This window comes from Limanda limanda, chromosome 3, assembly GCF_963576545.1.
Source record: "Limanda limanda chromosome 3, fLimLim1.1, whole genome shotgun sequence".
Lineage (NCBI taxonomy): Eukaryota > Metazoa > Chordata > Actinopteri > Pleuronectiformes > Pleuronectidae > Limanda > Limanda limanda.
The window spans coordinates 23,807,980-23,835,771 of NC_083638.1; the positions used below are offsets into that span (position 1 = coordinate 23,807,980).

Consider the following 27,792-nt stretch of genomic DNA (forward strand, 5'->3'; position numbering starts at 1 on the left):
TAGAGTAGAAACATTTAATCAAGTCCATTACTTCCATCATCTGATTTTCTTGTTCATATTACAAGACAAGGATATGAAAAAACAAACTGCAGTACTTTTTTACTGTATTATGCCCGAACAGAAGTACAGAAGTGGCGAGGGAAGGCAGAACAGTATCGTGGCGTCTGCGGCGATGACGACTCCACAGGTGGCAGGTCTGCTGAGTTCATGTCCCGGAGGAGACTCCTCATGTCTTGGTTTCTCACTAGCAGACCATTGGGTTAAAACATTTTTAAAAACGTGTGTAACAGAATAATTCAAGGAGACAAAACAGATACATTGCCACTGTGTTATTGGAATGAAAGAACAGTGAAATTGTCGACTAAATGTTTGACAGAAATGATGCGTGACATTGGAATGATCTGAACTAAACTGAAAGCGACTTGATTTGCAACAAATGGATTTGTCAGAGGGTTGAATGTAGAGCGAAGAGCGTTCAGTGTTTTGAATTTTTTTCCTTTTTTCCTCAACTGCTATTTAGAAATCTGAAACAACGCGGAGTTTTTGCCATAGTGGAACGAATTTCAGACTTATTTCTTTCCGTTCACTGAGGAGATGGCGTAGGATAAAACGCTTCTAGCTATAAGACTTAAAATGAGAAAATCAGATACAGTAGACACTCCACATTTGGCAACTGAGACACAAGCAGAGACCACAGACAAAGTAAAGAATCCACTGCAGAACGGTAGAAAGTTCCATCATTGTAGCTTTAAGGGCCGTCTAGGTATTATATTTATATACATCCTTATATATATTCACTTTCATATGTGTAAAACCAAACTCAACCTCACACACTGTACTGTGGTGATTTAATAAGTCATTAGAAATACACTTTGAAAATCACAACAAATGTCACTTATGTACAGTAGCAGATTAGCACATGGGAGTAAAGGTGGATATGGCACAACGTACACAAAGCTTCATAAGATAATCTCTCTGCTCTGATCAGACTCTGGAAACTAAAGAAAGTCATTAACATTCTAGATATATAATTTTCATTCAATCTCGGTAGCAGGTACAAATGTCACTACAAGGCAAGAGAAGTCCTTCAGAGTACAAAAAACGTTAATTTGTCAGGCTGATTTAGAAGGCAATGTTTAGTGTTGGGACTCTCTCAAGTGGATTAGATTACGGCTGAAGGTAGAGTGGTGTTAAAATTTTGGCATTGCCAGTTGTCCATAGTGATGTCCTGGACAGCAGTTCCTGGTCAGAGTATCTCAGAAAAGGCTGTCTGGAGTCATGCACGTGGAGAAGGCAGCGGTCAGTCATCCTCTGAGGGATGTGATGTCAGGCAGAGTGGGCGGGGTGGTCGAGAGTAGCTGCATGAGATACAGTGATAAGGCCGACTCAGACGATCACACAGTGGCAGCCGCTCTTGTCTTTCTCTTTTCTCGTTGGTTCTGGCGACGGTGGACACTCCTGTTCTTGGAATTTCCTGAGAGGTGTGAGAGAGAGATGTTTGTTTTTTGAACAGAAATGATGAATGGGAAACTGAAAACACAAGTATTTAACCAAATTTAGAACCGTTTTGGTTGATCCTCGTGTGTGCTGGTTCGAAGTGGGCGACGCTTAAGGGCACTGGTTCTACATTTATTCTGTATAAACTTAATCATTTCATTTACAGTTCTAATATACTTTTTATTTCACTTGTACTTTTCAGACTTAATACGTAACTTTTTTAATTCTATCGTACATATACTACTATACTATATTTCATGATTCCTCTTATCTGTCTTATTTTGACGACACTTCATATTGAGAGCTAAAGGAGAGACAGTCGTGGGGAATGAAGTGCAGGAGCTGTTCATCGCTGAACATAAACCAGGTGCATTTCAATTGATATCCTCGATAGCAAATTATTAATAAAAGGTCATATTCAGTCTTACAGCAATATGTGGAAAGGTTTCACAGGGATCTGCATCTTTGAAATTTATCACAGGAGAGTTTGAAAGACTGAAAGATCCACGTGTGTAAACGATGTGTAAACTGTGCTTTTACCAACCACCCACCTGATTACCCTAACCAGCTCATGGAAAGCTTGGTCTACGTTCAAGCGGATTTTGGCTGAAGCCTCCATATATGTGACCTTCAGTTGTCTGGCCAGCTGCTGGCCCTCCTCCTGGGTCACCTGAGGAAAAAAAGAAGAACAGGCTGAATGTCACCTGAGCTCGAACACATGTAAAAAAGCACTTTCCACAATCCCTCATGAAACACAGGAGTGAGCTGAAGTGCTCCTTTGACTAATCGATGTATGTTCACTTTCTTTTAAGGCTGAGAATGACCTTAGAAAGAAAAAACTCGTATTCAAAGTCAAAATTTGACAGCTGCTGGAACAATGGCTCCTTTAGTATCTTGATCTCAGCTCAATGATAGAATTTCATTTTAGATGTACATATTTTGTAAATGTTGCACATTGGAAGCATTGGAGCAGGTTGTTATTTTCTTATAGTAATTTAAACTTCAAATATTGAGCTAAATATTGAACATCTCAATCATAAAAATTGAATAAGTAATAAACCATCCCAAGTTTTCTAAAATCTGATTCCAATGGCTCCATTGCGCTTGTAAGCGGCTCCATTTCACCACAAGAGGGAGGTGTTGATTCACTGCAAGAAGTGACAAGAGCCTCACACACCAACAGCCAGAAAATTCATCATTTCCTCACACTCCCTTTTCATCCATCCATCCTCCCCTCCTCCAGACACCACCATTCCTGCAGCCGCCCTTTTATTCCTTCACTCACATCCTGTTGAATCTGAGCAGCTATCTGCAGCTGCACGATCGCTTCCACTTTGAAGTATGCAAATGTGAATCTTTATCTCGTCAGACGATCACACCGGGTGTGTGTTCGTCAGTCGTTGGGTTCAGATCTGTGTTAGACTTACTTGTCTCTGTGGCTCCAGATCTGCTTTGTTTCCTACGAGGATCATCGGGAATTCATCTCTGTCTTTGACTCGGAGAATTTGTCTTTGGAATTTGTAGATTTCTTCAAAGCTGTAAAAACATGATACAAGGTTTTATGGTTGGTTTTTCTCACACAGGTTATGATGTTATTAACGTATGGATGCATAGATTTATCGGAAACTGAATGTATGTGTCAGACCTCCAAACAAATGACAAAAACAAACAGAAGTTGGGGGTTATTATTGTTGCTGTGAATCAGACTGAAGGGTTGGACATGTCAGCAAAGAGGAAACATCGGCCTCACTGTTACAGGAACATGACATTTATTTCTCTCAGTGCGTTGACCTTATCATTGTGCGACTATAATATAAATGTCAAGTGCACTTTTTCAACTAAAAAGTAAACAAAAAAATGTCAATCTGGGAGAAGAAGAAAAAGTCACAGGCCCACATACAGCCTGGTGAGCACATAGTAAATCTGGAAGGACTTGACTGATATAAATGGAGGAAGGAAAGACTGTTTACAATAAAAACAGTGGGAGGGGTCTTTGGGTGGGGGGGCAGGGGACAGCAGCTCACTGCACTGCTGGGCAGGGACACAAAGACAGAGAGGAAGGGGCGTGACGGACTGACTGCAAGAAGAACACAATACAGTGTAACCTGAAAAATATCTTCAAGGTGACTTTAGTCCTGATAGTGTCAGGAAAATAATTGACAATCACATTTTTCTCCTGATGATGTAGTTTTCTGCTTTGATTTCCCCATAACGTTATATCATCCTCTATTTACGGTTTTAGGATGTGAACGATCGATTACATAAAGAAGTTCTCTGAGAAACGATGCATGCATACAAACTGAAATAACGTTATCTCATTGATAACAGCGTCACTGTTTACTGCGTGCTTTCTTTACTTTATTAAAACAAGCCCTGTCTTGATGCTGCAAAGACCAGTTGCTGCTACAATGTCTCTCTGACACAGTAGTAGCTGTGGTATTAAACCACACTTGCTGTTACCATGGTTACCACCGCTGACGCAAAATCAACCAGGGCCGAAATCTTAAAGATTCTGACACACAATGAATAGATTTAAGAGAGAAATCAAATATTTGTATGTTTATCCTACATTTTACACCTAACTGAAGATATTTCTGCACCAGTCCACATACAGTACTGTTGTTTCAGCAGCTTTTAATAGTAAGTTAAGGTACTTGTACATTCAAGAGAACAGGACGAGAGAGGAAGTGTTAAGAACAAAAAAACTAAAAAAGGGACAACAAGAGCAACAGTAAAGGGGGCCCGGAAGCACCGGGGGCAACAAGTGAGAGCATCTGAGCAAGAGTGAGAGGCCGAGGAGGGGGGGAGAGAGAGTGAGTAACTGTGAACAGTAAACAGAGGTGTGTTAGCAGAGAGAAAAGGGGGGTGTTTGTGTGTGGTGTGTTTATGTGGGTGTGGGTGTGTGTGTGTGAGGCGAGTTTGCACATGACGAGAACTGTCACTCACCTTCCTCTGTCAGTGACGGAGAAGACGAGCAGGAAGCCCTCCCCCGTCCTCATGTATTGTTCTCTCATGGCTCCAAACTCTTCCTGTCCAGCCGTGTCGAGGACTAGAGAGCGTGCACACACACGATGACACAGACACACAAAGAGTTGCAGCAAATTCCACCTTTGCAATCAGTTCAATATAATGCAATAGAAACATACAAACAGCCCATGTGTGTGTGTGTGTGTCTTTGTGTGAGTGTGTGTGTGTTGACCCTGTTTGTGTGTTCAGCAAAGTGCACTTACTGTCGAGCCTGGCCGCCTTGTCGTCAATCACACACTGCTTTGTGTAGGAGTCTTCGATTGTGGGATCATAGTCAGTGACGAAGTACGACTGCGGGAGAAAGAGAGAGAAGAACCTTGAGTTTGTCTGGTGTCTGTAATTATGTCAGGTAGAGACACAAGCTGAGACCTAATTATGTATTCACTGTATACACAATGCACTACATGCAGTATTCCCTATACACTGAGCTTTGCAGCAAACAAGAGCCACACCAATGGGGCCTATGGTATTATTCTAACAGTAAATTAAGCACTACACGTGCCATGCAAAGGCAATTTTTTTTATTTTCACAGAGGAGATTATGTTTTCACCCCCGCCCTTTGCTTTGTTGTTTGATTTCCGCCAAATATGGCACGATGAGACGAGTGTTGCCAAAAGTATAGACACTTTGATACCACATGTGTAAAAATGATACCATCTCTGTTAATTTCACTTTCAATAGAATCGGAAAAATACAGAGGCAGATCTACACTCAGATTCTTAACCTGAGGCTGCATTAAAAGGAAACCTGTGATTTAAAAGAAACTGGTCGGGCCACTGTTTTTCCTTGTAGCAATCAGTTCATCAATAAAACATGTTCGTTGAGTTTTATTTCAGACTCGTAGGTCCGTATTAGTATAGAAATTAAATCAAAATAAATAACAAAATACAGCACAAAAATATAGAATGCAATCATCACACTTTATAAGTCCACAGGGATTGAAAAAACACATGACAGACTTTTGTTCCAGTGTTTAGAAAAACAAGGTGAGTCAGTCAAAGCCCGTTACATCACCGTGTGTGAGTCAGTTAATCGAAACGGATTACTTCAAAGATAAGTATTCCATGAACAATAGTGCTCGACATAACAGGACCTTTCCTCCAATCACTGAGAGTGGTATCGACTCGAATGTCTCCATTCTGGTATCATAATTTAGTCTAAAATCTTGGCATCATGACAACTCATTGCAAGAGGTATTTTTTGACATTTTGAAATAATTTCTCCGGGAATAAGGCAAGTTTAATCTGACATATAAAGGTGACTAATGTCTGAGAGTGTGAAATTTGGTAAAGCTCGATTGAATATGAAGGGGACTGTAGGGCCTTTGTGCAGGTATGTGCTCGACTTATTTTATTATTTCTGATGTGTTTTCTGAGCTGTTTAATTTCCAGCCACCATTTAAGTTTTTGCAGCAGCAAGCAGCTTTTGCGTGGTAGAAGAATAATGTCCAACAGCACAGTCACTTTTGCACCGTGAACATGACTATTTATGTTGAAATCCTCCTTAGAACCACTAAGCCCAAAGGAATGGACACAAAAGGCCACTGGGGCATTTTGATTTAGGTTAAATCAGCACAGACGGCCTCTATCTCACTGACCTCTATCTTTACTACTGTCCTGCAGACAGGAGGTAAACACACACACGCCTGCAGACGCTTGAAGTAAATATTCACCCACACAACAACCACCACTCGAGTTTGGACAACAGGCTGCTTTTCATGCTAATAACACATTTACAAGACGTTTCCTCGGCTGCAGCAGTCGCGCCGCTCGCCCGCTCACTCCTGAAGGCTTTGAATCCACAGCCAATATCTATCTGGTCTCCTAGTAACCTCAACTGGAAGGGTGGGGTCAGGGGGGAGGGAAGAGGGAAGAGGAGGAATCATGCATTTTTTACATTTTTCCCCGTGTTTTGTAGTTCTCTCTCTCCTTGGGGACTAGTTAAGTGGTGACAGCTGAGGGGAGTGCTCAGGGGATGTCAAACCAACACCCTAAAAACACAGAGCAATCACAAGAACATAAAAACCAGACAGGACTCCCCGTTGTTCCAACGACAAGCCACATTAAACTCTCTCCAGTAACAGTTGTGTTGTGCGTGTGTTTTGTTTCACACAGCGACGGGCTGATCACAGCTTATTTGCTGGTATTTGGCAGCTCAGGGAGGCAAGAGATGACTTGTGTGTATGGGCACTAAATATCACATCTCTGACACTTTGAGTCATAGAGGATATAGATCAAAAATAGGCAGGTCGTTCACTTGTTTAATTCTGATAAGAGCCCAACTGATACAAGACCACTGCCAATGACCAATACAGCTTCAAATAGGATCAATATCATCTTATATTTTGGCTGATAAATAACAAATAATCATAGTGTTGAAATACCAAAGACATGTCACAATTAAATTAGTATTATCACCATTGATCGATCGTTCAAACTATTGCCATGAATAATTAATTCATCATTTTGCCAATGTGATCCAAAGATCCAAATAACAATCCAGATCTTGTGAATATAAATGTGGTTTCATAAGGGGACCATTGGCCTTTGGGAGATTTTCACATTAAAACATCCTGAAAGTATAGTGTCATCATTTCTGTCTCCTTAAAAATAATATCACTGATGGCTCTTCTTATGTGAAAGGTTTATAATTGTACTGTGTGTTCTCAGTGGATATACATTCCTTGTGCCACCTGCAGCTCTCTGTTGTTGCATGAGCTGCAGGTAATCTCTCTCTCACACTCTCCCGTCGCTCTGCAGCAAGCAAGCGTGCCGGCCTGTGTCACATCCACTCACCACTGTTCAATAATTCATCAGTATTACTCTGTGTATCCTAGACCGTGCTTCGCTGCACTGCACTGCCTTCAGATGACCAGACAGAGACAGAGAGGGGGAGAGAGAGAGAGAGAGAGAGAAAAAAGAAAGCAGCTTGTGTTCCTTGTCTCTCCCACCTCCTCCACCGCTCATCCATAGCCCGAGCAGGTGACCTCTGCTTCCCGTCCACCTCTTATTCCTATTCTGTCAACCCCGGGCAGCTGCATCAAGCTCCACACTCCTCCGGTTTTACCTTCCCTCCCTCTGCAGCTAAGGGTAGCATAGCTAGCTGCAGCACTCTCCCAGAGCCATGATAGATGAGGCCGTTACTCGGTGCCAGCAGCACCAGAGCCAGTACTAACAGGGCCTGAAGTCCGGCCTGGCTGGGGCTTCGGCTGGGGAGGGACACAGCGATGGGCTTGGTGAGGGGAGTGCATCATGACTCAGGAGGACTTCCGATAAATATGTGACATAAGCCAGCATGAGTCACGGCCGGTAACATGACTTATAAATCCTTCTTTTGGTCCATGACTTCATCAGATGTATCAGGCTCTTAAAACAGGATGGATCAGGCTGAATGAGTCAAGGAATTTAACCCAAAACAATTACATCCATCTCCTGCAGGACCACAAACCTCAGATCCACAGACAAAAAACATGCCAATAATCAGAAACGGTCTCAGATATTTCCTGATTTTACTCATAATGTTGCATTTTATTTCATTTTACTGTTGTTACAAATTAAATCTATATCAACATCATATTTAAGAAACTACAACTAGACAGTGCTTGAACATTTTAATGGAAAAATGATCAAAATTATGAATTTGTTATCACTATAGTTGCAGATTGTTTTTGCCAGTTCAACAAAAAGCTGTTGTGTGTTGTTGGGGAAATGTTGCTGACATAATGTAAGCATGGAAAACATTTCAGATGATATTTGCAGCAAAGACAAACTGTGACATCAGAGCGCTTGATGTTTTCTGCCAAACTATTTCACAGGTACGTGAGGAGGTGACTGACGGAATTCCTGGACAAATTTCCATGAAACAGTGACCAGCTGTCATGAGGATATGAGGACAGTGGCGTGAGCAACTCAACAAACATACACGCTGCAAATTGACCTGTGAGTGTCAAATCTGTGTTAAACATTCACATCCTATCAGACGGAAAAAAATAAGTTACTGGATCATTTAGTTCTGCAGCAACTTCACAGACTTGAGGAAAACTACTGTTTAAATATCTGAGCCAGTCAGCTGTATAACATCCTGTAGCCTGCATTGAGCGAGGAATGATGCTCAAAAAGCCAAGAACAACTCAAGCTTCACTGAGGCAATCTTTAGGCCAGTTCTAACATGACCACCATGGTGGGTGTGTGCATATGCGAGCTGTAAAACCAGCATAATTAACAACCTTGTGTTTTTGCCTCTGTTCAGCAGAAGTCAGCTGGATTTTCAAACCAAGGCGACTCAAATTAACAATAAAGACAATCAGTACAGTGGGTAAAGAAGTTAAATTGACTAATCATTAAGAAAAACACAACAAAACAGTGAGAGTAAAATCCAAATCCCTGCAGGGCCAAGCTGCAGTGCAGTTTGGATGGTGGTGGCAAGGTGGGTCAGGCCACACTCGGCCCCGGTCAGCTCTGCAGGAAGGAAACTCCACCTCTGCAGCAGGCAGCCGGCCTGGGCCGAGTCCTCGGGCGGCGCTGATGTCACAGACGACATGTTCCGCTACCCTGCCCCACCCACTAAACTCCACAGCCGTCACTGAGTTCCCCCTCAAGCATTCCAGCTATACATCCCAGCCCTCCACCCACACAGCACATGCACGCTCGCTCACACCAGGAAACCATTACAAGGCCCGCTCACAAAGAGGGTGGATGAGTGTCAGCTGAAGCACTGCTTTTTGTGTCTGGCTTAAAGAATACTGTCTTTTTATTCTAGATGAATACGTTAATTATTTAGTCTTCAAAATGCCATAAAATGCCAAATAAGTCATAAAACTACCCATCGCACTTTCCCAAAGTCCTAGCTGATCAGATAAAACTTATAATTTTGAACATTGAATTTTTCAATGTACAAAGCACAGTACATCTGGAAACAGAAAAAAGAGAAACAGCTTCAATGGTTATCAAATTTGTTGTTTGTAAACTTCCTGCTGGTCAACTTCCTAAAAAATATTTAAAATAACTTCGACCTTCCTCCTTTGTAGATGGAACCACGATAACAGAATACAAAAAATCCAATCAAGTCGAGGTGAATGTTTTCTAAACCGTCTATCTGTTCAAAAAAGGTATAAGAGGCCATGTGTTGTGCAGCTTGAAAAGTTTCATTATTTGAATTCATATTTAAATCTTATTTGTATGCAACTGCTTGTGTTTCTTTTTGAGACATGAGGCAATACATCCCGTCTGGCATAGCCACTTGTTGCCCGTCTTGAGGAAAGCAAGAATGGTTGATATGTGTAGGCGTGTAATCAGCATCATGCTTGCACTATGCACCCACTTCCTCCCCACACAAACAGCCCGAAAGATGCTAAATATAGATCCTTTTCCATCTCTGTCAGTTATCCCACTGGTTTCGTTAGAGCCGCATGTTTAGACCGATATCGCTTCGCTATCTGTGCAGAGCACAAAACCACAGATTCAGCAACAATGCAGATAAAACTGAGATTTCTGGGGTAATTAGGAAAAACACACTGTACCTACTCAGCTGAGGAGGCACCTGCCTACTGCACTGTCATAATGAGAGGGAGTGCTGAGCTAAAACAAATACTCATCAATGCAGCTAATTGCCTTCTGCATTTGGCCCGGAGCCCGATGAGGATTCACAGACCTTGACTTGCAAGTCATTAGCCGCAGTTATTCTTTAATTAAAGAGAAATGTAGATTGAAGGCCATTAAATTCAGTTATTCGAGGAAAATGTGTCGACATCTGCAGATTTTAAATATTCCCCAACCTCCTCGTGCACTGCAGCACAACACAGACACACACACACACACAGAGCACCGCAGCAGTTTCCTCTGCCAAAGATGATACACACCCCAGGAGATTTTGTCATTTGGAGTTTCGAACATAACAGGCAAACTAAACCTTTTGTGGACTAACAAAAACTTGCTCAGAATCGAAAAAATCATTTGAGCATGGTTTCATTCATTTTGCAAAATTAAACTGCAGGTGAGCAACAACTGTTTCGTGCACGTTCTCAGGAGGTGTGCCATTGTTTGCTCAAGTTTAATCAGTAAGGTTTGTTCATGAAAAATAGACGAGAAAGAGTCATTGTATTAGTCACCGTGTGGAACATTTTTAACTTTTGTGTCAGTGCAGTTCAGTCGCAGCACTCAGCTCCCACTGGTTTCTAAAGGTGCCTGTGGAAGATTCAACAGGCAGCTTTCCCACACTGCAAGACATGAAAGTAGCAAGTATTTCATCCAATTTTCCAATGATCATTGGTGTCAGGAGTCACGTCTTCAACCTCACACTAGAAAACAAAACAAAATCTAGTAAGACCATCACTTACGAAGAGGAAATGCTTCTTAAACAGTCAGGAGAAGCTCGACAACAATTTCCTGTTGTTGTGTCTGAGCCGGAAAATCTCCTACAGCGTTCTTCATATGTAAAAATCAGACTCCTGGGAGAATGTCCAGACTTAAATTTCTGGACATTGTCCGTAGTTCACGTGGAGAGTTCAACTTAAGCTTCACCTAACATGTCCTTGTTAAGGGTTTTACTTACATAGCAATACAAAGTGCTTCATAGACAACATCAAGCCTGCAACCTTTAAGATGCCAGGGTGGGGGCAACAGGTGACTAGTGACTGATGACTAGTGAAACGGGCCATTTGTAAGAATTGATCTGTGGGCCAGAGCCAAGCTTAGCAATTTTAATTAAGGACACAAACTCCATGCCAGACAGTCTGGAGCCTGCCCAGTTCCATCCTCAGACAGGAGCAGAATGTGACAGATCGTGGTGATCCATTCCTGATCTAATCAAAACATGACCAGATCGACCCAGAGATTCTACAAGCATGTAAATACATCACAAGTGTTGTTTAATAAAAGGAATAATGAATGTTTTATGGTCGTTTATTTTGTTGCAATAAAAGCCATAAATGAAAATTTACTACTTCACCTGAATTGAAGTTCAATTTGTCTCTACAAAGTAAAGGACAATTTTGATAGTTGCCACCAGATACAAAAACATAAATGTAAACTGCTCTTCTGTTTTGTAGCTTTACACTTGGAACCTTTTAGGGTGAATCTTAATACACATATATCTACTGTAGTGTCTGAGCCAAGCTTTCCATTGTTACCAAAGCATTACCCAGGAAAGGAAAAATCAATGCGGAGTCAATGCATGAGTTGATTGATTGTTAGAAAGGACTCGTGCATGCGTGCATCACTTCCTGTCCTCCTCAAGCTGGCGCAGGTTTAACCTTTGCAGCAACATTTGGGGCTGGACGACAAAGCAGCTGTCAGTAATCAAATAGAAACCACAAGGGTTTAATGTTAAACAGATGGAGGTGACCCCCAGTTCCTTTGCATCTTTACACTGCATCCTCTCATGCTTCACAGCATCTGACACACAGTGACTGGAATCTGTGTGAGCGACATTGTTCTGCTGAGCACTTAAAGAGTTCGAAAAAGTAAGACGGGCTGAAAGATTTGAGGGGGAGGGAGAGTGCAGGCGACACGGAGGGGGAGAGCGAGAGAAGAGGGGGGGAGGGAAAGGCATTAACTTCCTGTGGAAACACCCACTTTTCCCATGAGCTCATACAAACCAGAAAGGTCACTTATTCAATACCTAATACACACGGAGAGAAAGGGAGCTCACAATGTGTCTGGGGCCTTAAAGGGCCACTGGGGAGATCAGCTGAGGCTTGGGAAGCTTTAGGACAGAACACATCATCGCTGCACACTGATTGTCATTTTCCAAAGTCTTTAACCCCGTCCTGCGAAGCCTAATGATCTTATACTGCACGCTCGACATGCACAGTAACAACACAATCAGTGGATATTTACAGTTACTGAATGCCGCACTGAAGCTTGGCTCGAAGCCGGATTAAATGAACCCGCGCCCATCACTCTTACAAGCTCTCCACCTCCTAATGCACAGCAGATCAATAGACCGTCCCTGTATTCATTGCCCTGGCTTTAACTGCCAGCAGATCAGTGAAACTCCTCAAGGTAAGGGCTTATATACTATCTATTATTAAAAAAAAGTCAACACCTTCGATTAATAACAAAACAATTGTGATGGTCTGTTTTTGTGACGAGCAGACGCACCTAAAATAATACATGATATGATGGTTCATTAATCATAAAAGTAAAAGTTAATCATGATATTGATTTGATTGGTTCTTGAGCCTTCAATTTCTTTGGTTGCTTATTTGACCCTGCTTCATTGAGGAGTTGATATAACAGTGAACAAGTTTTCAGATGATCTAACAGGCAAAAGGTATCCACTGTAAATGTTGTAGACTGCAACAAATAACTACAGTATATTCATTATATTAAGAATATTCATATGAATACACGTATTACTTGAAAAGTGAGTGAAAGTTCAAATTCTAATCCACACGATACAGATTCATTTTATGCCAGTGAGCTAATTGCTTGTTGGACTAATCATTCCGGCTCCAGCTCTAAATGTCACCGCTAATTAGATTTTGCAATAAGCTTCACCGGTTCGACCTACAGTGCTTATATTGAACCAATGCAGTTGTTCAATGCAGGGGCAACTGTTTTGGATGTTTTCGACAAATGTTTTCACTTTTTTCATAATTTATGTTGAATCCTAGGTTGTATATAAAGATGGATGACATGACAGCTCCCAAAATGAAGCCAAAGTATAGGTCATAAATCCTGAGTCCTAAATGTAAGTGGATAGGACATGGACCCCGATGTCGAGACTGCATTCCCCAATCACTACTGTGCAGACTCTGTATCAAAATGCACAAGATGGCAGTGTTCGTATCCAGGATATTTTGGCTTAATTTCCAGATAGTGGGGGGGAGTGGAGATGCGGCATTCATCTATATATACAATCTATGGGTTAAACAGGTTGTTTGCCAACTAGACTCTGCTTTAGAGATGTTCCCTGGAGAGTGAAATATAATTGTATTAGATAGGAGGGACAGTTTCACACGGTATATTTTCATTTATTCATATTTATAACCTCATATTATTAAATATAATTATACTTTGACGTATCACAACTATTTTTGCACTTGCCGCTGTTTTCCAATAAAAACAAGTTGCATACTGTATGTGCTGAATGGCCCAGTTACAGCACTCAAGGCTGTAGAGCTGGGGTTAGTGCTCATGCAGAGAATAAAGGAGAGGATAAATGTCCCACCAAGTGGGCCAACTCCTGGCACAGTACACCCCCTGCTCTCCTCTAACCTCTCTGGCATTAAGACTTCAATCGGCCTGTGTGCTGGACTCTGAACACTTTTGAACCCGCTCAAAGGCGCAGAATCAAAGTGGTGCCATTTAAAGACCTTTTTCCACCAGATCACTCGGCTCAAAGCAGCCAGTTTGCTCTATAGGGGTCGGACTATAAACCATTTCTTTATCTCCATCCCATAAGTGCATTCTGAAGAACTGTGAGTGGAGACCTGTGTAAATATTTTAGACGCCCACAAACTGATCACAAAGAACAACAGAAAGATGGTGAACTGTGTGAACCAGCCTTATTGTTCGAGAGGATCATGTGACATCACCTTCCCGGCACTAAATCCGCTCTAAGCCCAGTCATAGATGGGTTATCAGTGACGGTTTCTCTAGGGCCCTGGCTTGTGTTCTTGGGAGAGACAGTGAATAAAGACTTATTTTGATAAGAGTTACCCTCTAAAAAAACATGGTGATTCCCCCTGACTGCGTTTCGCTGTGGTGAGTCTTCATCAATGCCTGCTTGTGTGGATGTGGGAAAACCTATGAAACCCATGTGATGCTGTATCAAAATGAAAGTACATTTTGGGTATAAGGTAGTCAAGGAGTAAAGACTTTACTGTAAACCAGATCCAGCCATCATCTATACCGCTTAACCTTTAAAAGGTAGCTAACATTGGTTGAGAGGTGGGGCTATAACATGGTGAGGTCACCAGCATAAAATCAGATACAGTACACGATAAATATCAGTAACTGCAGCATCTAAACTTGGCCCAGAATACATTGAGTCCATACACTGCATATTGAAATGGACGACTTAACAGTGCCCCAAAAGTGAAGCCAAATCATCTTGATCGCCCCACAGTGGCTAGCTGCAGTATAATTTAAACCGTTCCTCCTCCATTTTAGTGGATAGAACATAGACCAAAATAGAATGGTTTCATAGGTCTTACCACGCTGTATGTATGTTCAAGTAATCATGTGTTGAAATGTGATGAATGACAGCAGGACCTTGATACAGCGAGTCCATCCCTGGATATTTTAGCTTAATTTTTGTACAACAGGAGGAAGTGACGAACCATCCATCTCTACCGTCTCTGATGGTGATATATTGAGAACCAAACCCTTGACATGACCCATCATCTCAGACAATATAGTGTTTGCATTTGTTTTTGTTTCATTATTCTGTTTTTCTTCCTCTGCTCGTCTCTGTTCAGAAGTCCTCCTGCTCTTGCTTATATCAACAAAGCATGATTGTGATGGCTCAGTGAGAGGACACCAGCTGCTGCAGTGGCTGCGTAGACAGAGAAACTACTGTGACTTTCAAAAACACATGCACAGCAGAGGCCAGTGTGTCAGTCTATGCTCTTCAGGAAAACCTTATGACTGAGAAAATAATCGGATGCTGATCAGGGCTGCAAAACAGAACAGTCAGAAGATCCAAATGGTTGGTTTGCAGGAACATTAATCATTTATTACTAAACAGAAAACTGCAGAACTGACATGTAACTCCATAACAAATTGTTTTCTGCTCCCACCTACGTTAAAAAGACCAATTTGTTTCCCAAACACCAAGATTGAACTGTACAGAACCTGCAGGGATTTATGCCTCTCACTTCATTCTCCACAACCTCCTCTCTTCCCTCTGGTAGAACTGCTGAGTGTGTGTTTCTGCACCAGCGTACACTACTGCAGAATATAATTCTTAGCGTGGGGTGATATGTCAGAGGAAATGGGGCATTTCACTGGCATCATGTCAAATACACAGCAGCATTACTGTTGTGTGCTTTTAGGCTAGCACTCCTAAAGACACAGGCAGCAGAAAAGCTATTAGTTTAGCAGCACTCCATAAATAAGACCTAATAGAAACATCTGCCCTATCTCTCTCTCTCTCTGATGGTCCTGCATTCCTGACCTGTATAATCATCAATGTAGAAAATGAGCATAATCAATGATGGTTCGTGTTCCAATTTCATGTTAGAAGGCAAATATAAATGGGTGAAATTCTGATCAGAAAACCCTAAACAAACTAGATGCATAACCCCGATTAAAGAATCAATCTACTCATCTGTATATTTAATGGGTTCTTCTTTGGGTCATGCCCCGACCTCCCACAAAGTTTCATTGAAATCGGTTCATCCGTTTTTGTGTAATCAAACAAACAATGATGGTGACATAAGCTCCTTGGCAGGCATAATAATTGGTGGAGAAAAACATATGAATGAGAACAGTTAGTTAGTTTACTTTATTGTTCCCTGGGGCCAATTCTTTTTTCACAACACTGTTAACCACATGTCATAACCCAACAGGGACAGGCAGAAACATGAAGTACAACGCAACAGGCAGAACAACACGAAAACAAGACACCCGGTTTCAGGCTGCGGTGACGGCAAGCACCTCAGAGACCTGAACCAGAGGGCAGTACAGTGAAGTGGACGTTTGGTAAGCGTGTGATAAATTATGCTTTTGTAAGTGAAATTTGAGTACGGGCCTCAAAATCGAGCTCTGACAGGTCTTGTGTGAGGAGGACACATAATCTTGGCAGCGTGTTGGTTCTACATGCGAGTTTGGTTCAGTTTGTTACAGAAGGCTTGTTAATTATTTACTATGGTCTTTGAAGTCACAGATCCGGAAAGGTCCGCATTGAAACGGCAAAACCAATTTATTCTTAAGAAATTACATGGTGAACGCTGACGTGCAAATGTGCGCTGTAGACCAGCAGCAAGCTGCAGACTTACAGTTACAGCAATGTTGTCAACTGTCTCACTTTAATAAAAAGAGACGGCTGTTTTTCTATTGAATTTTGCTGATTTTACTCATGGCATTACCGAGGCTGAAAAGTCGAACTGCAGCAAGTGACAGGTTTTCTGAACATTAGAGCATGTAGACCTTTCCAAGTAATAACCCAAAATAAAATTATGAACCTAGTATTAGCATATTTCCTTTAACTCCTCCAGCAGAGGTAGATGTCGCTACTATCGGCACGTTACTAGGTCCAGTTGACCCGTTTCTTAGCAGATCTTCACAGACTTCGCAGACCTACTAGTTGAGTAGAACTTTTAAAAAATAACTTGCCAGCTTGAAAGCTAGGTGTGGTGTGGTTGTGGGGGCGGCTGGGCGCTGCATGCCTAGACTAGCATCTAGAGCGGCATGGCAGAGTTTTGGTTAGACATACCAAACCCTTTTTGGCAGCTGTTGACTTGGTGTGCACTGGTGTGTGGCAATTTAGAATTCTACACTGGGTTTGCCAACACCAACTGGTGCTGTGGACACAGAGTCGCATACAGTTGCTGGGTGTGTGTGTCTGGGTTAGATCAACATAACAGTCACACAATAGCTGAGTCACTGACTATAAACCAAGCTGACATATTCTACACATGTGTCTGATGTTTGCTCCGCAGCCCCTCTGATTCTGATGTTATCTGCGTGAGAGAGACTCAGAGGCTCATTTGTCGGGGACACTTGGCCATTGTCACCAGCACATTTGGACAGTGGGTCGTGCTGTAGCGTCACCTGTTGAGGGGTTGTCTCATTCCGGGCCTCACCTCCCACTGATAGACGGCAGGTGCCCCGCAGGCCTCTGGACAGTGTCTGCGTGAGACATGCCAAATGTCTACCAGCTGCCTGGCAGACAGCTTGGGGCTCAGCATCAGCGACAAGCTCAGACATATAAAAAGAACTGTTTGCTGTATTACTTCAACTGAGTTTCATGCACATCGTTGCCCCTTGAAACACTGTGTCTCACACTGCAACGTCAAATAACGTAGACGTAACCAGCTCTATACACTACACATAATCAACACTTGCATCAGCAGCTCGCATTTAATAAAAACTAGGCTACTCAATTCAAAAGTTGTGACTTAAATCGGAAGGTTAAATGTTTGAGGGTGGTGGGAACGGTTTGCAAAAAAAAGCAGCGCGTCAGTTTCCCATAGTCAGACTTGTTGTTATATGACTCTGAGATGGGAGACCCGATACTGTGGCCAGTTATTCTGAAACAGACACAGAACAACAATAGCCAAAACCAACGCAGAGAAACCCGCTGCCCTCTGTGTCTGTCTGACTATCTGAGGGGCAGTGACCTGAAAACAAGTGGGGCTATCACAAGTGAAAAGAGCAACAAAGAAATGTATCTAACAAAAGGGGGAAATCTGCTAATTGTATTTAGCATTATCTTGCTTTATATAATATTGCATAAAGTTAAAAAGCAGCAAGTGAGAATCTGTTGAGACCTGGCGGCTCTGAGGTCGGGCTGTTTCCACAAAACAGAAACTGAGTCACTCTTTGTTTTCTATTAACACAGGAAACAAGTGATGACTATTTGTAGACTCTCAAAATATGTTTTAAGTATTGCAATGAATCACCAATATCCTTAATAAACAAGAGTAAAGAGCATTTCCTCATTATTGAAGACAATGAAGAAAATAAAGATGCTGCACAAAAACAAACCTGAAAATACAGATTTACGAGCAATTTAAGTAGAAATGATCAACACTGCTTCAAAGGGACGCAAACACACAGGTCAGCAGGCTACTGTCCTTGCTGGTTGTTGGGCCTGTGCATCCACACGGCCTCTCCACTCGCATCCCCAAGTGTTTTCTATGTCAACAACATGAATGTGCAGTACACTGGGGAAACGTAGCTTGAGGTGAAATGTGAGACGCACACCGAGGAGACAAGTTGAGCAACAAACATTCAATTTTCTCCACTGGTACATAACACTGTCCTATTGTTCTACTCTGACTGTATTTTCTGCTACAAATGAATTCAAATCAAATCCACGATGGCTCCATGTACTTTTCGTTTTTGGTACACAAGTGTAGTGTAGGACGTATTAATACATATTTAGTAGCAAAAAACCCAGAAGTTCTCAATTCAAGTTCTAAAATTGTAATGAAACTCAGAAACTTAGACCAAAGAATACGAAAACAAGATAATGCTGTCGATATGAACACACACTTTTTGTCATCTTTTAGGATGTGACAATTCTGATACTATACTGTACATGCAGCTGATTATTCTTTTAATGTCTGCAGCATCAAGAACGGCTTTTAAATAATTTTTCGTACCTGGGAACTAATCTATTCAATCAAGCCACTAAAGCCATTTCTAGCCATGACCTCTAGAAAATTGGGCTCAGACATTTTCCATATTCACATATGAAGAACGCAGCATGAGCTTGTCTGGATCAGATGCATTCACAACAACAGGAAAATCTATGGAGCATTCAGGTGAGGGTTGGAGCCTGTGTAGAGCATGAAGGAGGCAGGACATGACGTATAAATCCTCTTGCAGAAATCATGGGTTTTTGTTCACAACCACAAAACCATTAAACTTGTTTTCTTTCAAAGTGGACATCTATGCAGCATTATTTAGTGTATGGAACCTATTTTCCATCTCAAGATATTTGTATACAGGTTTTTTTCTCTCTCGTCTCTCTTGGTTAGAAACGTCATCAACACGCCCACAGCTGTGAATTTTCCTGCTGATTTCTCACTTGAGCCCACTCTGACATTTTCTGGACATTTTACCAGTGAGCTGAGAGAAAAAGTTCTGCAAAATATCAGCAGCAACTGCCTCCGATATGTTGCGTCCTCACATACAGAAAATATGAGTTCAACTGGAGTTCTTATCACTCAATCTGTAAGAAACTGATTTACATCGTTTTCCTTCACTGCACATATCTCTTTTTGCCCTTTACTCACAGACTTGTGATGACATGCTATAGTATTCATCATATTATTCTAACCTGTGGCTACAGCAGAGACAGAGCGAGAGCTGGGAGTGGCTGCAATTATCATCTGATCTTAGATCAGTCACGTCTGATGGGCGACATTCTGGATTACACCTCCGCCTTCGGCTAACAACTTTACACAGCAGACAGGAGGCTGCAGTTTTGGAGAGCATCTGATCACTAACAAGGCATTCCTTATAATTACTTTTCTTTTGCCTTATAAGATACAGCAGATAATACACTAAAGAGTACAAGACATTCTTTTTGACTTGAGGAGGGCATCGTACGTTCACGCCTGCCAGAGATAAAACACTGTGTTGCCCAACATCAAGGGTAAAGCTCTTCTTTCTGAAGAATGAGGAAAGTACCCGCACAAAAGGAAAATCTCTAATAAATATGTGTAAAACCATTTGTATAACAGTAAATCTACACCTATTAGTTATTTTAATGGTCAATAGATCATATTCATTATGGACAATAAAAAACATTTACAATTATATATAATCAGAAGGGAATGAACCACAAAAACATACAATAATCCAGTCACATGTTGTACTTATGTCGTTATTGTTCGTTTAGCTATTGCTGATTAAGTGCTGTCTTCCTCCCAGGACAGTCATTAGTTTCTCATTAGCTCGGAGCGAAAGAGAATGACCTGCTCGTCTCCTGAGCTTTCCCAGATGGGTGGGAGTGTCTTACTCCCTTCTGCATGAACATTCCTATGGTGTGCTGCGTGGTATTTTTCCAGATTCAAGTGAATTATCTCACCAACAGGACATTCATCCATGCATTTAAACTAGAATAAAAAGGTAAGGCCCTTGGTGCTGCAGTGTTGCATATCCCAGAGTACATGATTGCACAAACAATACACTGATTAGATCGGTATCTCATAAGCATCTAACGTGCTACAAGAGCAAAGGTCTTGGACTAATTATGTTCAATGGGGTTTATTTCCTTGCAAGCATGAATACGCAACTTCCACAGAGATTATCTTATAAGAACAGTTGGCCTTTCTGCCTGAGGGTGGCACTAGAGAAATAAAAAAACCTTGCATAGTCAAATTATTTAAAACTATCTTCTTCTCTGGGCAGCAAGAATGAGCTCTGGTGTCATAATATGTCAACTTTCACACACCTCAGGAACCCGACCGCACAGTTCAGTTATGTAAGCTGTGAAAACTACAAACTCTGTTGCCTCGGTGCTGCACAGACACAAACCTCAAGGCCTGATGTAAATACATCCTCGATTGGTAACACAAACTGCTTTTAGAAAGATATTTATATTCTCTGTATTATCTGGGGTCTTTCTTTTAGGTGTTTGCATGTTTCAGCCGTGTCTGCCGTGTCCAAAGACATGCAGACAGGGGTAGGGTTAATTGGAGACTCTAGATTGACCGTGGCTGTGAATGTAAGTATGTATGGTTGTTTTTTGCTAAATCCACACTACTACGATTTGGTTTCAAATGCATCAGTGCCACTATGTATACTCCAGCCATCAACACCACTCTGGAGTTTGGAAGCGTTCGCCACATTTTCGTTTGAAAAGATGCTTGGAAACGATGACACATTAGCCCACAGTTGCTTTCAGATTGGTTCTTGATCAGTCACGACTCAACTACCAGCGGTGAAGGCAAAACGTGGTAAACAGTTACTGTCAGTATCAGTTCCACCTCATCGTCGGTCCAGGAAAAATAAATCCGCCCTCTTCGCTTTTGTTTTTGTCTCCTTCAAAGTTTTTTCAGTACGTGTGCGTAAATGGTCATGTGATATACATTTTCATGTTTGTCTGTATGGGGGATTGTTAATGCTAAAAAGTGACCCTCTAAACTAAGGAGGAGCAGTATAGACAATGGATGGATGGAAATATTTGGTTAGAGTCTGATGTTCACTGAGGTTTGACAAGTAAAGGCATGTGTATGATCACTTCCATGGTGACATGAAAAAGAGGAAGAGAGAATACCCAGCTGAGGCCGAATGGTGATTTCGTTTTAAAAGGTTCTCTATGAAATGTTTTCTTATGTCTGCAGAGTTAAATCCCTTTCAAAACAACACAGGGACGCAGGATGAACTTGCCTTCGCGGCTGATTTAACGGGTCAATGCATATTATTCATTTCAGTGTTTTGTTTCTCTCTCATGGCAACAGTGCGAAAGTTACTTTAAAAACGTTCAAACAAATTCTACACCTCTTCTTCAGCATAAATTATACTCTGCCCAATCTATACCCAGTGTACCCTGTTAGCATAACATTTTAATAAGGAACCAGGAATCCTATAGTATTACAGTCCCAACGCTGGTGGAACTTAGCATCGACACCTCGCACAGGGTTTGTGTGGGAACGCGATATTTGTGGGTGAACACAGTGATCAGTGTAGCAGCACAGGAGTCAAATAAGGGTAGAGGCTGGTGGAGGGAAAGGGAAAAGACGACACATTAGCAGAGGACAAGTAGTTTTCTTTCATATTTGTGCATGTAGATGTTGTCAACTGTACTGATGGGTCATGTTTGGTTGGTGTTTATTTGTTGTTAATATAGTATATTTACATAGGGCTAGACGATATGGACTAAATTTATATCAAAATCTTTCCGTATCAGTTAATATCGATACTTATCATGATAAATACCAAATTATTGTTGATTGTATATTTTCTTTTTCTCATTGCTGAAGGTATTAAAGTAAATTTAATTAAGTTAATAATTAAAGGGACTGGTGTTGTATTGATTTTGGTGACATTTACAGTGATAATTTGTATTTTAGTATATATTTTAGAATATTAATATATAATATAATATGTTTTGTAATACTGTTTTATTGCCCAGCCCTGTATTTACATGTAAGTTTGAACAGATTAAGTGCTGTTGTGAAAAACCAATGAACAGCTTATTTGCTCTCATGGTTATAGTGTGTGAGAAATCAACAGGTGACCCTCTGACTAAATACACAATGTACTCTCATCACCTGCTCAGGCGCAGACACGCACAAGCGCACACAACTGCCACAGCTGTAAACCCTCCTCTAAGAAAGAGCTCACTGTGATGTAGCTCAGTCTGCTGTTATAAAAGAAGATATGATCTCCCTTAAAGGAGATGAAGAAACGCCCTTCGTAGAACAAATGGAATTGTTTCCACTCACTCAGTATGGCATGTGACAATGTACAAACGCGCCTGCATCCAAAAATGGGCCGAGAGCATGCAGTGCTCTGTGTTACATGTAACAAAGCTTCTAAACTCGAGTCTCAAGCACACCCGCACTAAAGTGAAGCTGCAAACACTTTGCCTAACCACTTGTGGCCGTTTCTGAGAAACGCAGATGAAACGGCACCCACCACATTGAGCTCCAGCAGGACTATCATTACTCTACCTTGCCTCCACATGCCCGAGCTTGGCTGCCCTTAAAAACCCTGTTTATTCTATTGAATTACTACTTGTGGCAGCATTCCTCCTAAATGACCTCACATACAAGTAATCAAAGCCATGTTAGAAAATATGTGAGCTACAGTACGTGAAAGAAGAAGTATAGAGAGATGGATGGAAGTCACTGATGTGCTGTAGCTGTAAATCCAGCTACGGTGAACAAAAATCCTCAACTAATCTGTCTGGACTTGATCAGTTGGGATGTTTTCCACTGCCGAGGGGCTGCCACCGTGCTAATATTAGCGAGCATGTGAGCAAGAAACGCCATGCTTTTCAGCCAGCAATCAGACAACACAACATCTCATTATAGAGCCATCTCATTCCAGCTGCTTCTTTGGTTATTAAGTCAATCAGCAGTGTTATGTTTTACCTCCACAAAGGAGGTTATGGCTACATTCATTCTACTACGTTTTCATTTGAAAATGCATTCACTCTGCAATGAATACGCCTGAAAAGGTTGTAGCGTGGATGTAGCCTATGTTTTCACACCTGTCCATTTGTTTGTTCGTAAGTTAGCTAGTTTATGCAAAAACTACTGACGGGTTAGCACAAAACTTGGTTGAGGGTTGGCGTATGGGTCAGGGATCTATTACATTTTGGTGCCGACCCAGACCAGGCTCCACGATCTCTTTTTTCATTTGTTTAATGTTGCGAGAACTGTCATTTTGCAACATTTTCATTCATTTCTCCGAGAACACTGATATTTAGGAGTATACAAAAATCTGGATCCAGTTAAAGGGGGTTTCTTATGGGAACTGACAGACCTTGCTGAGGTATACACTGTACTTAATAGCCTTCTAGTATTTAATGTCATTATTTAAAAGACACACACACACACCACCCCACACACAGTCCTCTCATGGCCAACGTGAGTAAGGTTTTCCCTTACTTGGGACACTTCCTCCCTCACGGACGTCACATTAAACAACTCGCTGCGCTCCACAACTTTTGTCAGATGACTCAAAGTTACGTCATCCCAGTGCTATTTCAGCTTTGTAGCTTTCAGTCAACTGCTTGGCATGAGGAGGGCCAGCAAATCCAAAGAACCTGCCACTCTGCTTATAACCAGCCATATCATCCTTTATCTTCTCACTCCCTAAAAAAACCGTCTTTGACGCTGCTCAGCACTATTAGGATAAGTGCTTGGTATAGAACCCCAGTACTTTAAAGAAATGAATGAGATGTATCCACAAATTGTTTGCTTAGTCACATACATCCTGATCTAAATCATCCCCCTTTTTTATATTATGGGTAAAGTACAGCTGCTTGTGTTACTAAGGCAACTTTACGAGTTTGGTTTACTTTGTTAGATTGAAAAAGGGTTTTTGTGAAGATGTTTATTCATAAAATGATGGTATTTAAAAGAATTATATTGGCTCCATTGTTGAACACATCCAATTGGAACAAAAAAGCGTGCTTCTGAAAGTGATTAATGTGTCGCGGTCACCCACAGCCGCCGCCACCACACACACACACACACATTTCTTCACAGGAAAACTATAAGTATGTTGCAAAACTATCGAGTAGTCTATTCTTACTTGTCTATTTATAACATTACCTGTTTATTTATTTAATGATAGAAAATAGTTTATAAAAGTGCCTGAAATGTTATCTCCAGCTTTGATAAAAGTAATACTCTTGGTGAAAAGTTTTTCAAGCCCTTATATATTTGACAGAACACAGAGCAATAAATCAAATTCATACTCTGTCCAGATAAAACACACACACACACACACACAAGCAAATAGTTCCAGTGAATCAGGAAGCAGGTCATGTTTTTCCATACAAAACTAGGAGGTCCTAAGCTCAGCAGTGGAGGGACTTCCTTTGCCGAAGGGCCAAATTCCACATGGTCCATGACCATTAACTCACCCAGGGTGACTCGGACCCCCCCACACAAACACACCATCAGGCGCCCCACCCCCCCCAAAAAACCTCACAACACTCCCTCAACATAGTTCTTGGGAAGGCCTGAACTTCGCAACTAGCTGTTAGGTCTTTCCGACCCTGGCAGTCGACTTCTAGAAAACTTCTGAGGAGGATGCAGGTTCTCCTCCTTCAGTCAACATCTCCACCTCTCTCACTGTCACGGCACCAGCTTATGCCAGCCATGCATGAGCGGTAACTAAACTGTGGATTACACTAAAAGCTAAATACACGCAAACTGGATGTTCCTGCAAAATCACACGGAAAAATATGATACATACACTCTAGACTATTTACTTCCCAAATTGAATCAATGGAAGGAACACAGTGCAGACAGCTTGGTTATATCGTCTAAGAAACTGGAGCAGATGGCGCTGAACTCACTCGCCTAGTAGAAATAATACGCTTCAGGTGATTCGACAATGAGCTTTCGATTGATATGACTGTCCATTATTCTGCCAGGAAACATCAACAGACTCCTTCGTGGAAGCCGCAGTTTTATTGCTAAAATCTCTGTGAGCATGTGCATCCACTTTAATGCAATGATAAAACCAATTCTGCCGCATCTATCAAGTAGCTTGTTACTTTGAAACCAGGTATCGAGAATCATTTTCCATCTATAAACACTGAGATTTTGAGATAACTCTGGTATTATCAGCAACAGCATGTTGCAACTTCACATTATTTGCACATTAAATCAAGTGGAATGTCAGTTTCACAGTGATGGAATATAATAAAGTATATCTACTCCATCACTGTAAATTTTTCATTTAACTACTTTTACTTTAGAAGATATATTTTCCAGTACTTTTCACTTTTACTCCACTACAGATATCAGCTAATATCTGTACTGTTTCAGTGATTGGTCCACTGATGCAATTAGAGCAGGAAAGTAAGATGGTGAAGAAACATCTAAACTGGGTTTGGAAGAGGCCACCGCTGAGACAGCCATTCATTAATATGACAATGAAGTGTTTTCAGTAGTATCACCTGCACATTCTTTATTAATACCATAGAATCTGTATTAGTCTTGTATTAAACATAATATGCAGTAGGCACCTTTTATGATGTAGTACACTGCTGCATTATTTGGTAATAAGCTACTCCCTTCAACTTGTATTCATGATACTTTGAGTATATTTAAAAGCAAGTTTTATTTGCTTTTACTCAAGTAGAAAAGTTAATGAGGTACTCTAACTTTTACTGTGGTACTTTTCTTTTATATTTATTTGTACTTTTAAGGAAATCAAATTGAGTACTTCCTCCATCCCTTATTGTTCGGCTGTAAAGGCTCCCTTTACTTCAGGTCAGTGCGGTCACTAGGCTATGGCAAAATAAATCTGTGCCACAGCTAACTGATCCCTTTTTAGTTGGTATGCAGTTAATGAGCTTTTTGAACCCTCATTAGACACAAGCCCCCACACACACTCACACTCACAAAAACACACACACACACTAACTCACAAGCTTTTCACCCCCCACTCTGAAAAACGTGTGTCAGGCCACTATTGTCTGACACTGTGGAGACATGCAGCTGCCTGCAGTCTGGTATCCTGGAAGCCAGAACACACTGACACGAGCTGTTGCTGGTGGTGGTGGTGGTGGAGGAGGTGTGGTGGGGTGCATAAGCCAAAAGGGCAAAGTTTGTCATCGCTTTCCTACAGGGTGTATATGAGTATGTGTGTCCTCTGCTAAGTGACTATTGTGAAAGCCTGGAAGGTCAAAGCAGGCAGTGGTGTGTGTGTGTGTGTGTGTGTGTGTGTGTGTGTGTGTGTGTGTGTGTGTGTAGGAATGTAACCAGGGATAGTGGGAGGTAAACTGTTTACATGCCTTCTTTATGTGTGATACACAATAGTCATGCAGCAAAACCCCCTGAATGATCCTGGAGGAGGCTGAGCCATTCTTTCTCTTTTGAGAATGTGTGCATATTTCTCCTGCTGTTAACGCAGCTCTGAATCGAGGTTCAGCAGAAAGTTAATCATCTTTCCCTGGACATTTTGTGCTGCTGCTTATTTCACAGTCACCCAACCCTGAAGGATTTAAACTGTCCAACTTCACATATTTCTAATGCGATTTGAAGCAGTTTACAGTTTTCTTTCCTCCCCTCCTCCACTGATATTCTCTCACAGGGACTTTTGAGCAACTTTTTCTCCATTTATTCTAGGGGTTGCATTTCCTGGATAGTTCTGCATCTAGCACCGACTCCATCTGAACTTCGCATGGGGGCCAAAACAACTTGATCAAACTCACGTTCCTTTCTCTTTCGACTAAAGTGGAAGTAGATACGTCGGAAATGGAAATGGTGGCGTTAAAGTGACAGCGGACCTGGAGCGGAGAAGAATCCTCTCCCGCTAGAAAACACCAGAAATAAGTTGTAGGCCTCGGTGAAGTAGCGGAGAAGGGAGGGAGGGATGCGAGGGGAACAGGAGCCCGGTATCCGCTTACGGGGACCCCGAGTGTGGCCTCCCTGGTCCCCCCCACCCAGCCCCGGTCTTTCGCGGTGAAATCAAAGCGGTGGCCCGGGGGAGAGAGAGGCAGAGAGGGAGGGAGAGAGAGGGGGGGGTTCGGACATGGACTGGTACTGACCTGGATGAACTGGATCGTCAGCGCTGATTTCCCGACGCCACCGCCTCCGACCACCACCAGCCGATACTTCTCCTGCACGGAGCCGTCCTTCCAGCCGGCCATCGAGGACACTTCTCCCCCGCCGCCGCCGAAGCACCAGTGAGCAGCAAACACCCACTTTCTTTCCCCCCCTCGCTTCGTCTTCTCCTCCTCCTGTAGAAGCTGAAGAGAGGCCCTGCGGTGGTGGAGGAGACAAGCCGAAGCAGCAGCAGCAGAGACAGGGGACACGGGAGGGTCCGGGTGTACCGGGCCGAGGGACTCGTGGGTGTAGTCCGGTCAGAAGAAGGCTAGGACCGGCGGGGAGAGACGGGACTCACCGCGTTTCAGCCTCCGCGACCAACACTGCGATCCTCACCGTGCGGAGC

General features: G+C 42.1%; 1 protein-coding gene across 1 annotated transcript; it reads right to left on the bottom strand.

The window, feature by feature from the left end:
• On the bottom strand, positions 1-27,792 carry rras2 (RAS related 2). The gene is made up of 6 exons (XM_061068244.1): positions 27,389-27,792; positions 4,728-4,815; positions 4,444-4,546; positions 2,925-3,033; positions 2,049-2,167; positions 1-1,474 (listed from the first exon to the last, which is right to left on the bottom strand). The coding sequence occupies exons 1-6, from the start codon at positions 27,488-27,490 to the stop codon at positions 1,387-1,389; spliced, it is 609 nt and encodes a 202-aa protein (XP_060924227.1). The 5' UTR covers positions 27,491-27,792; the 3' UTR covers positions 1-1,386.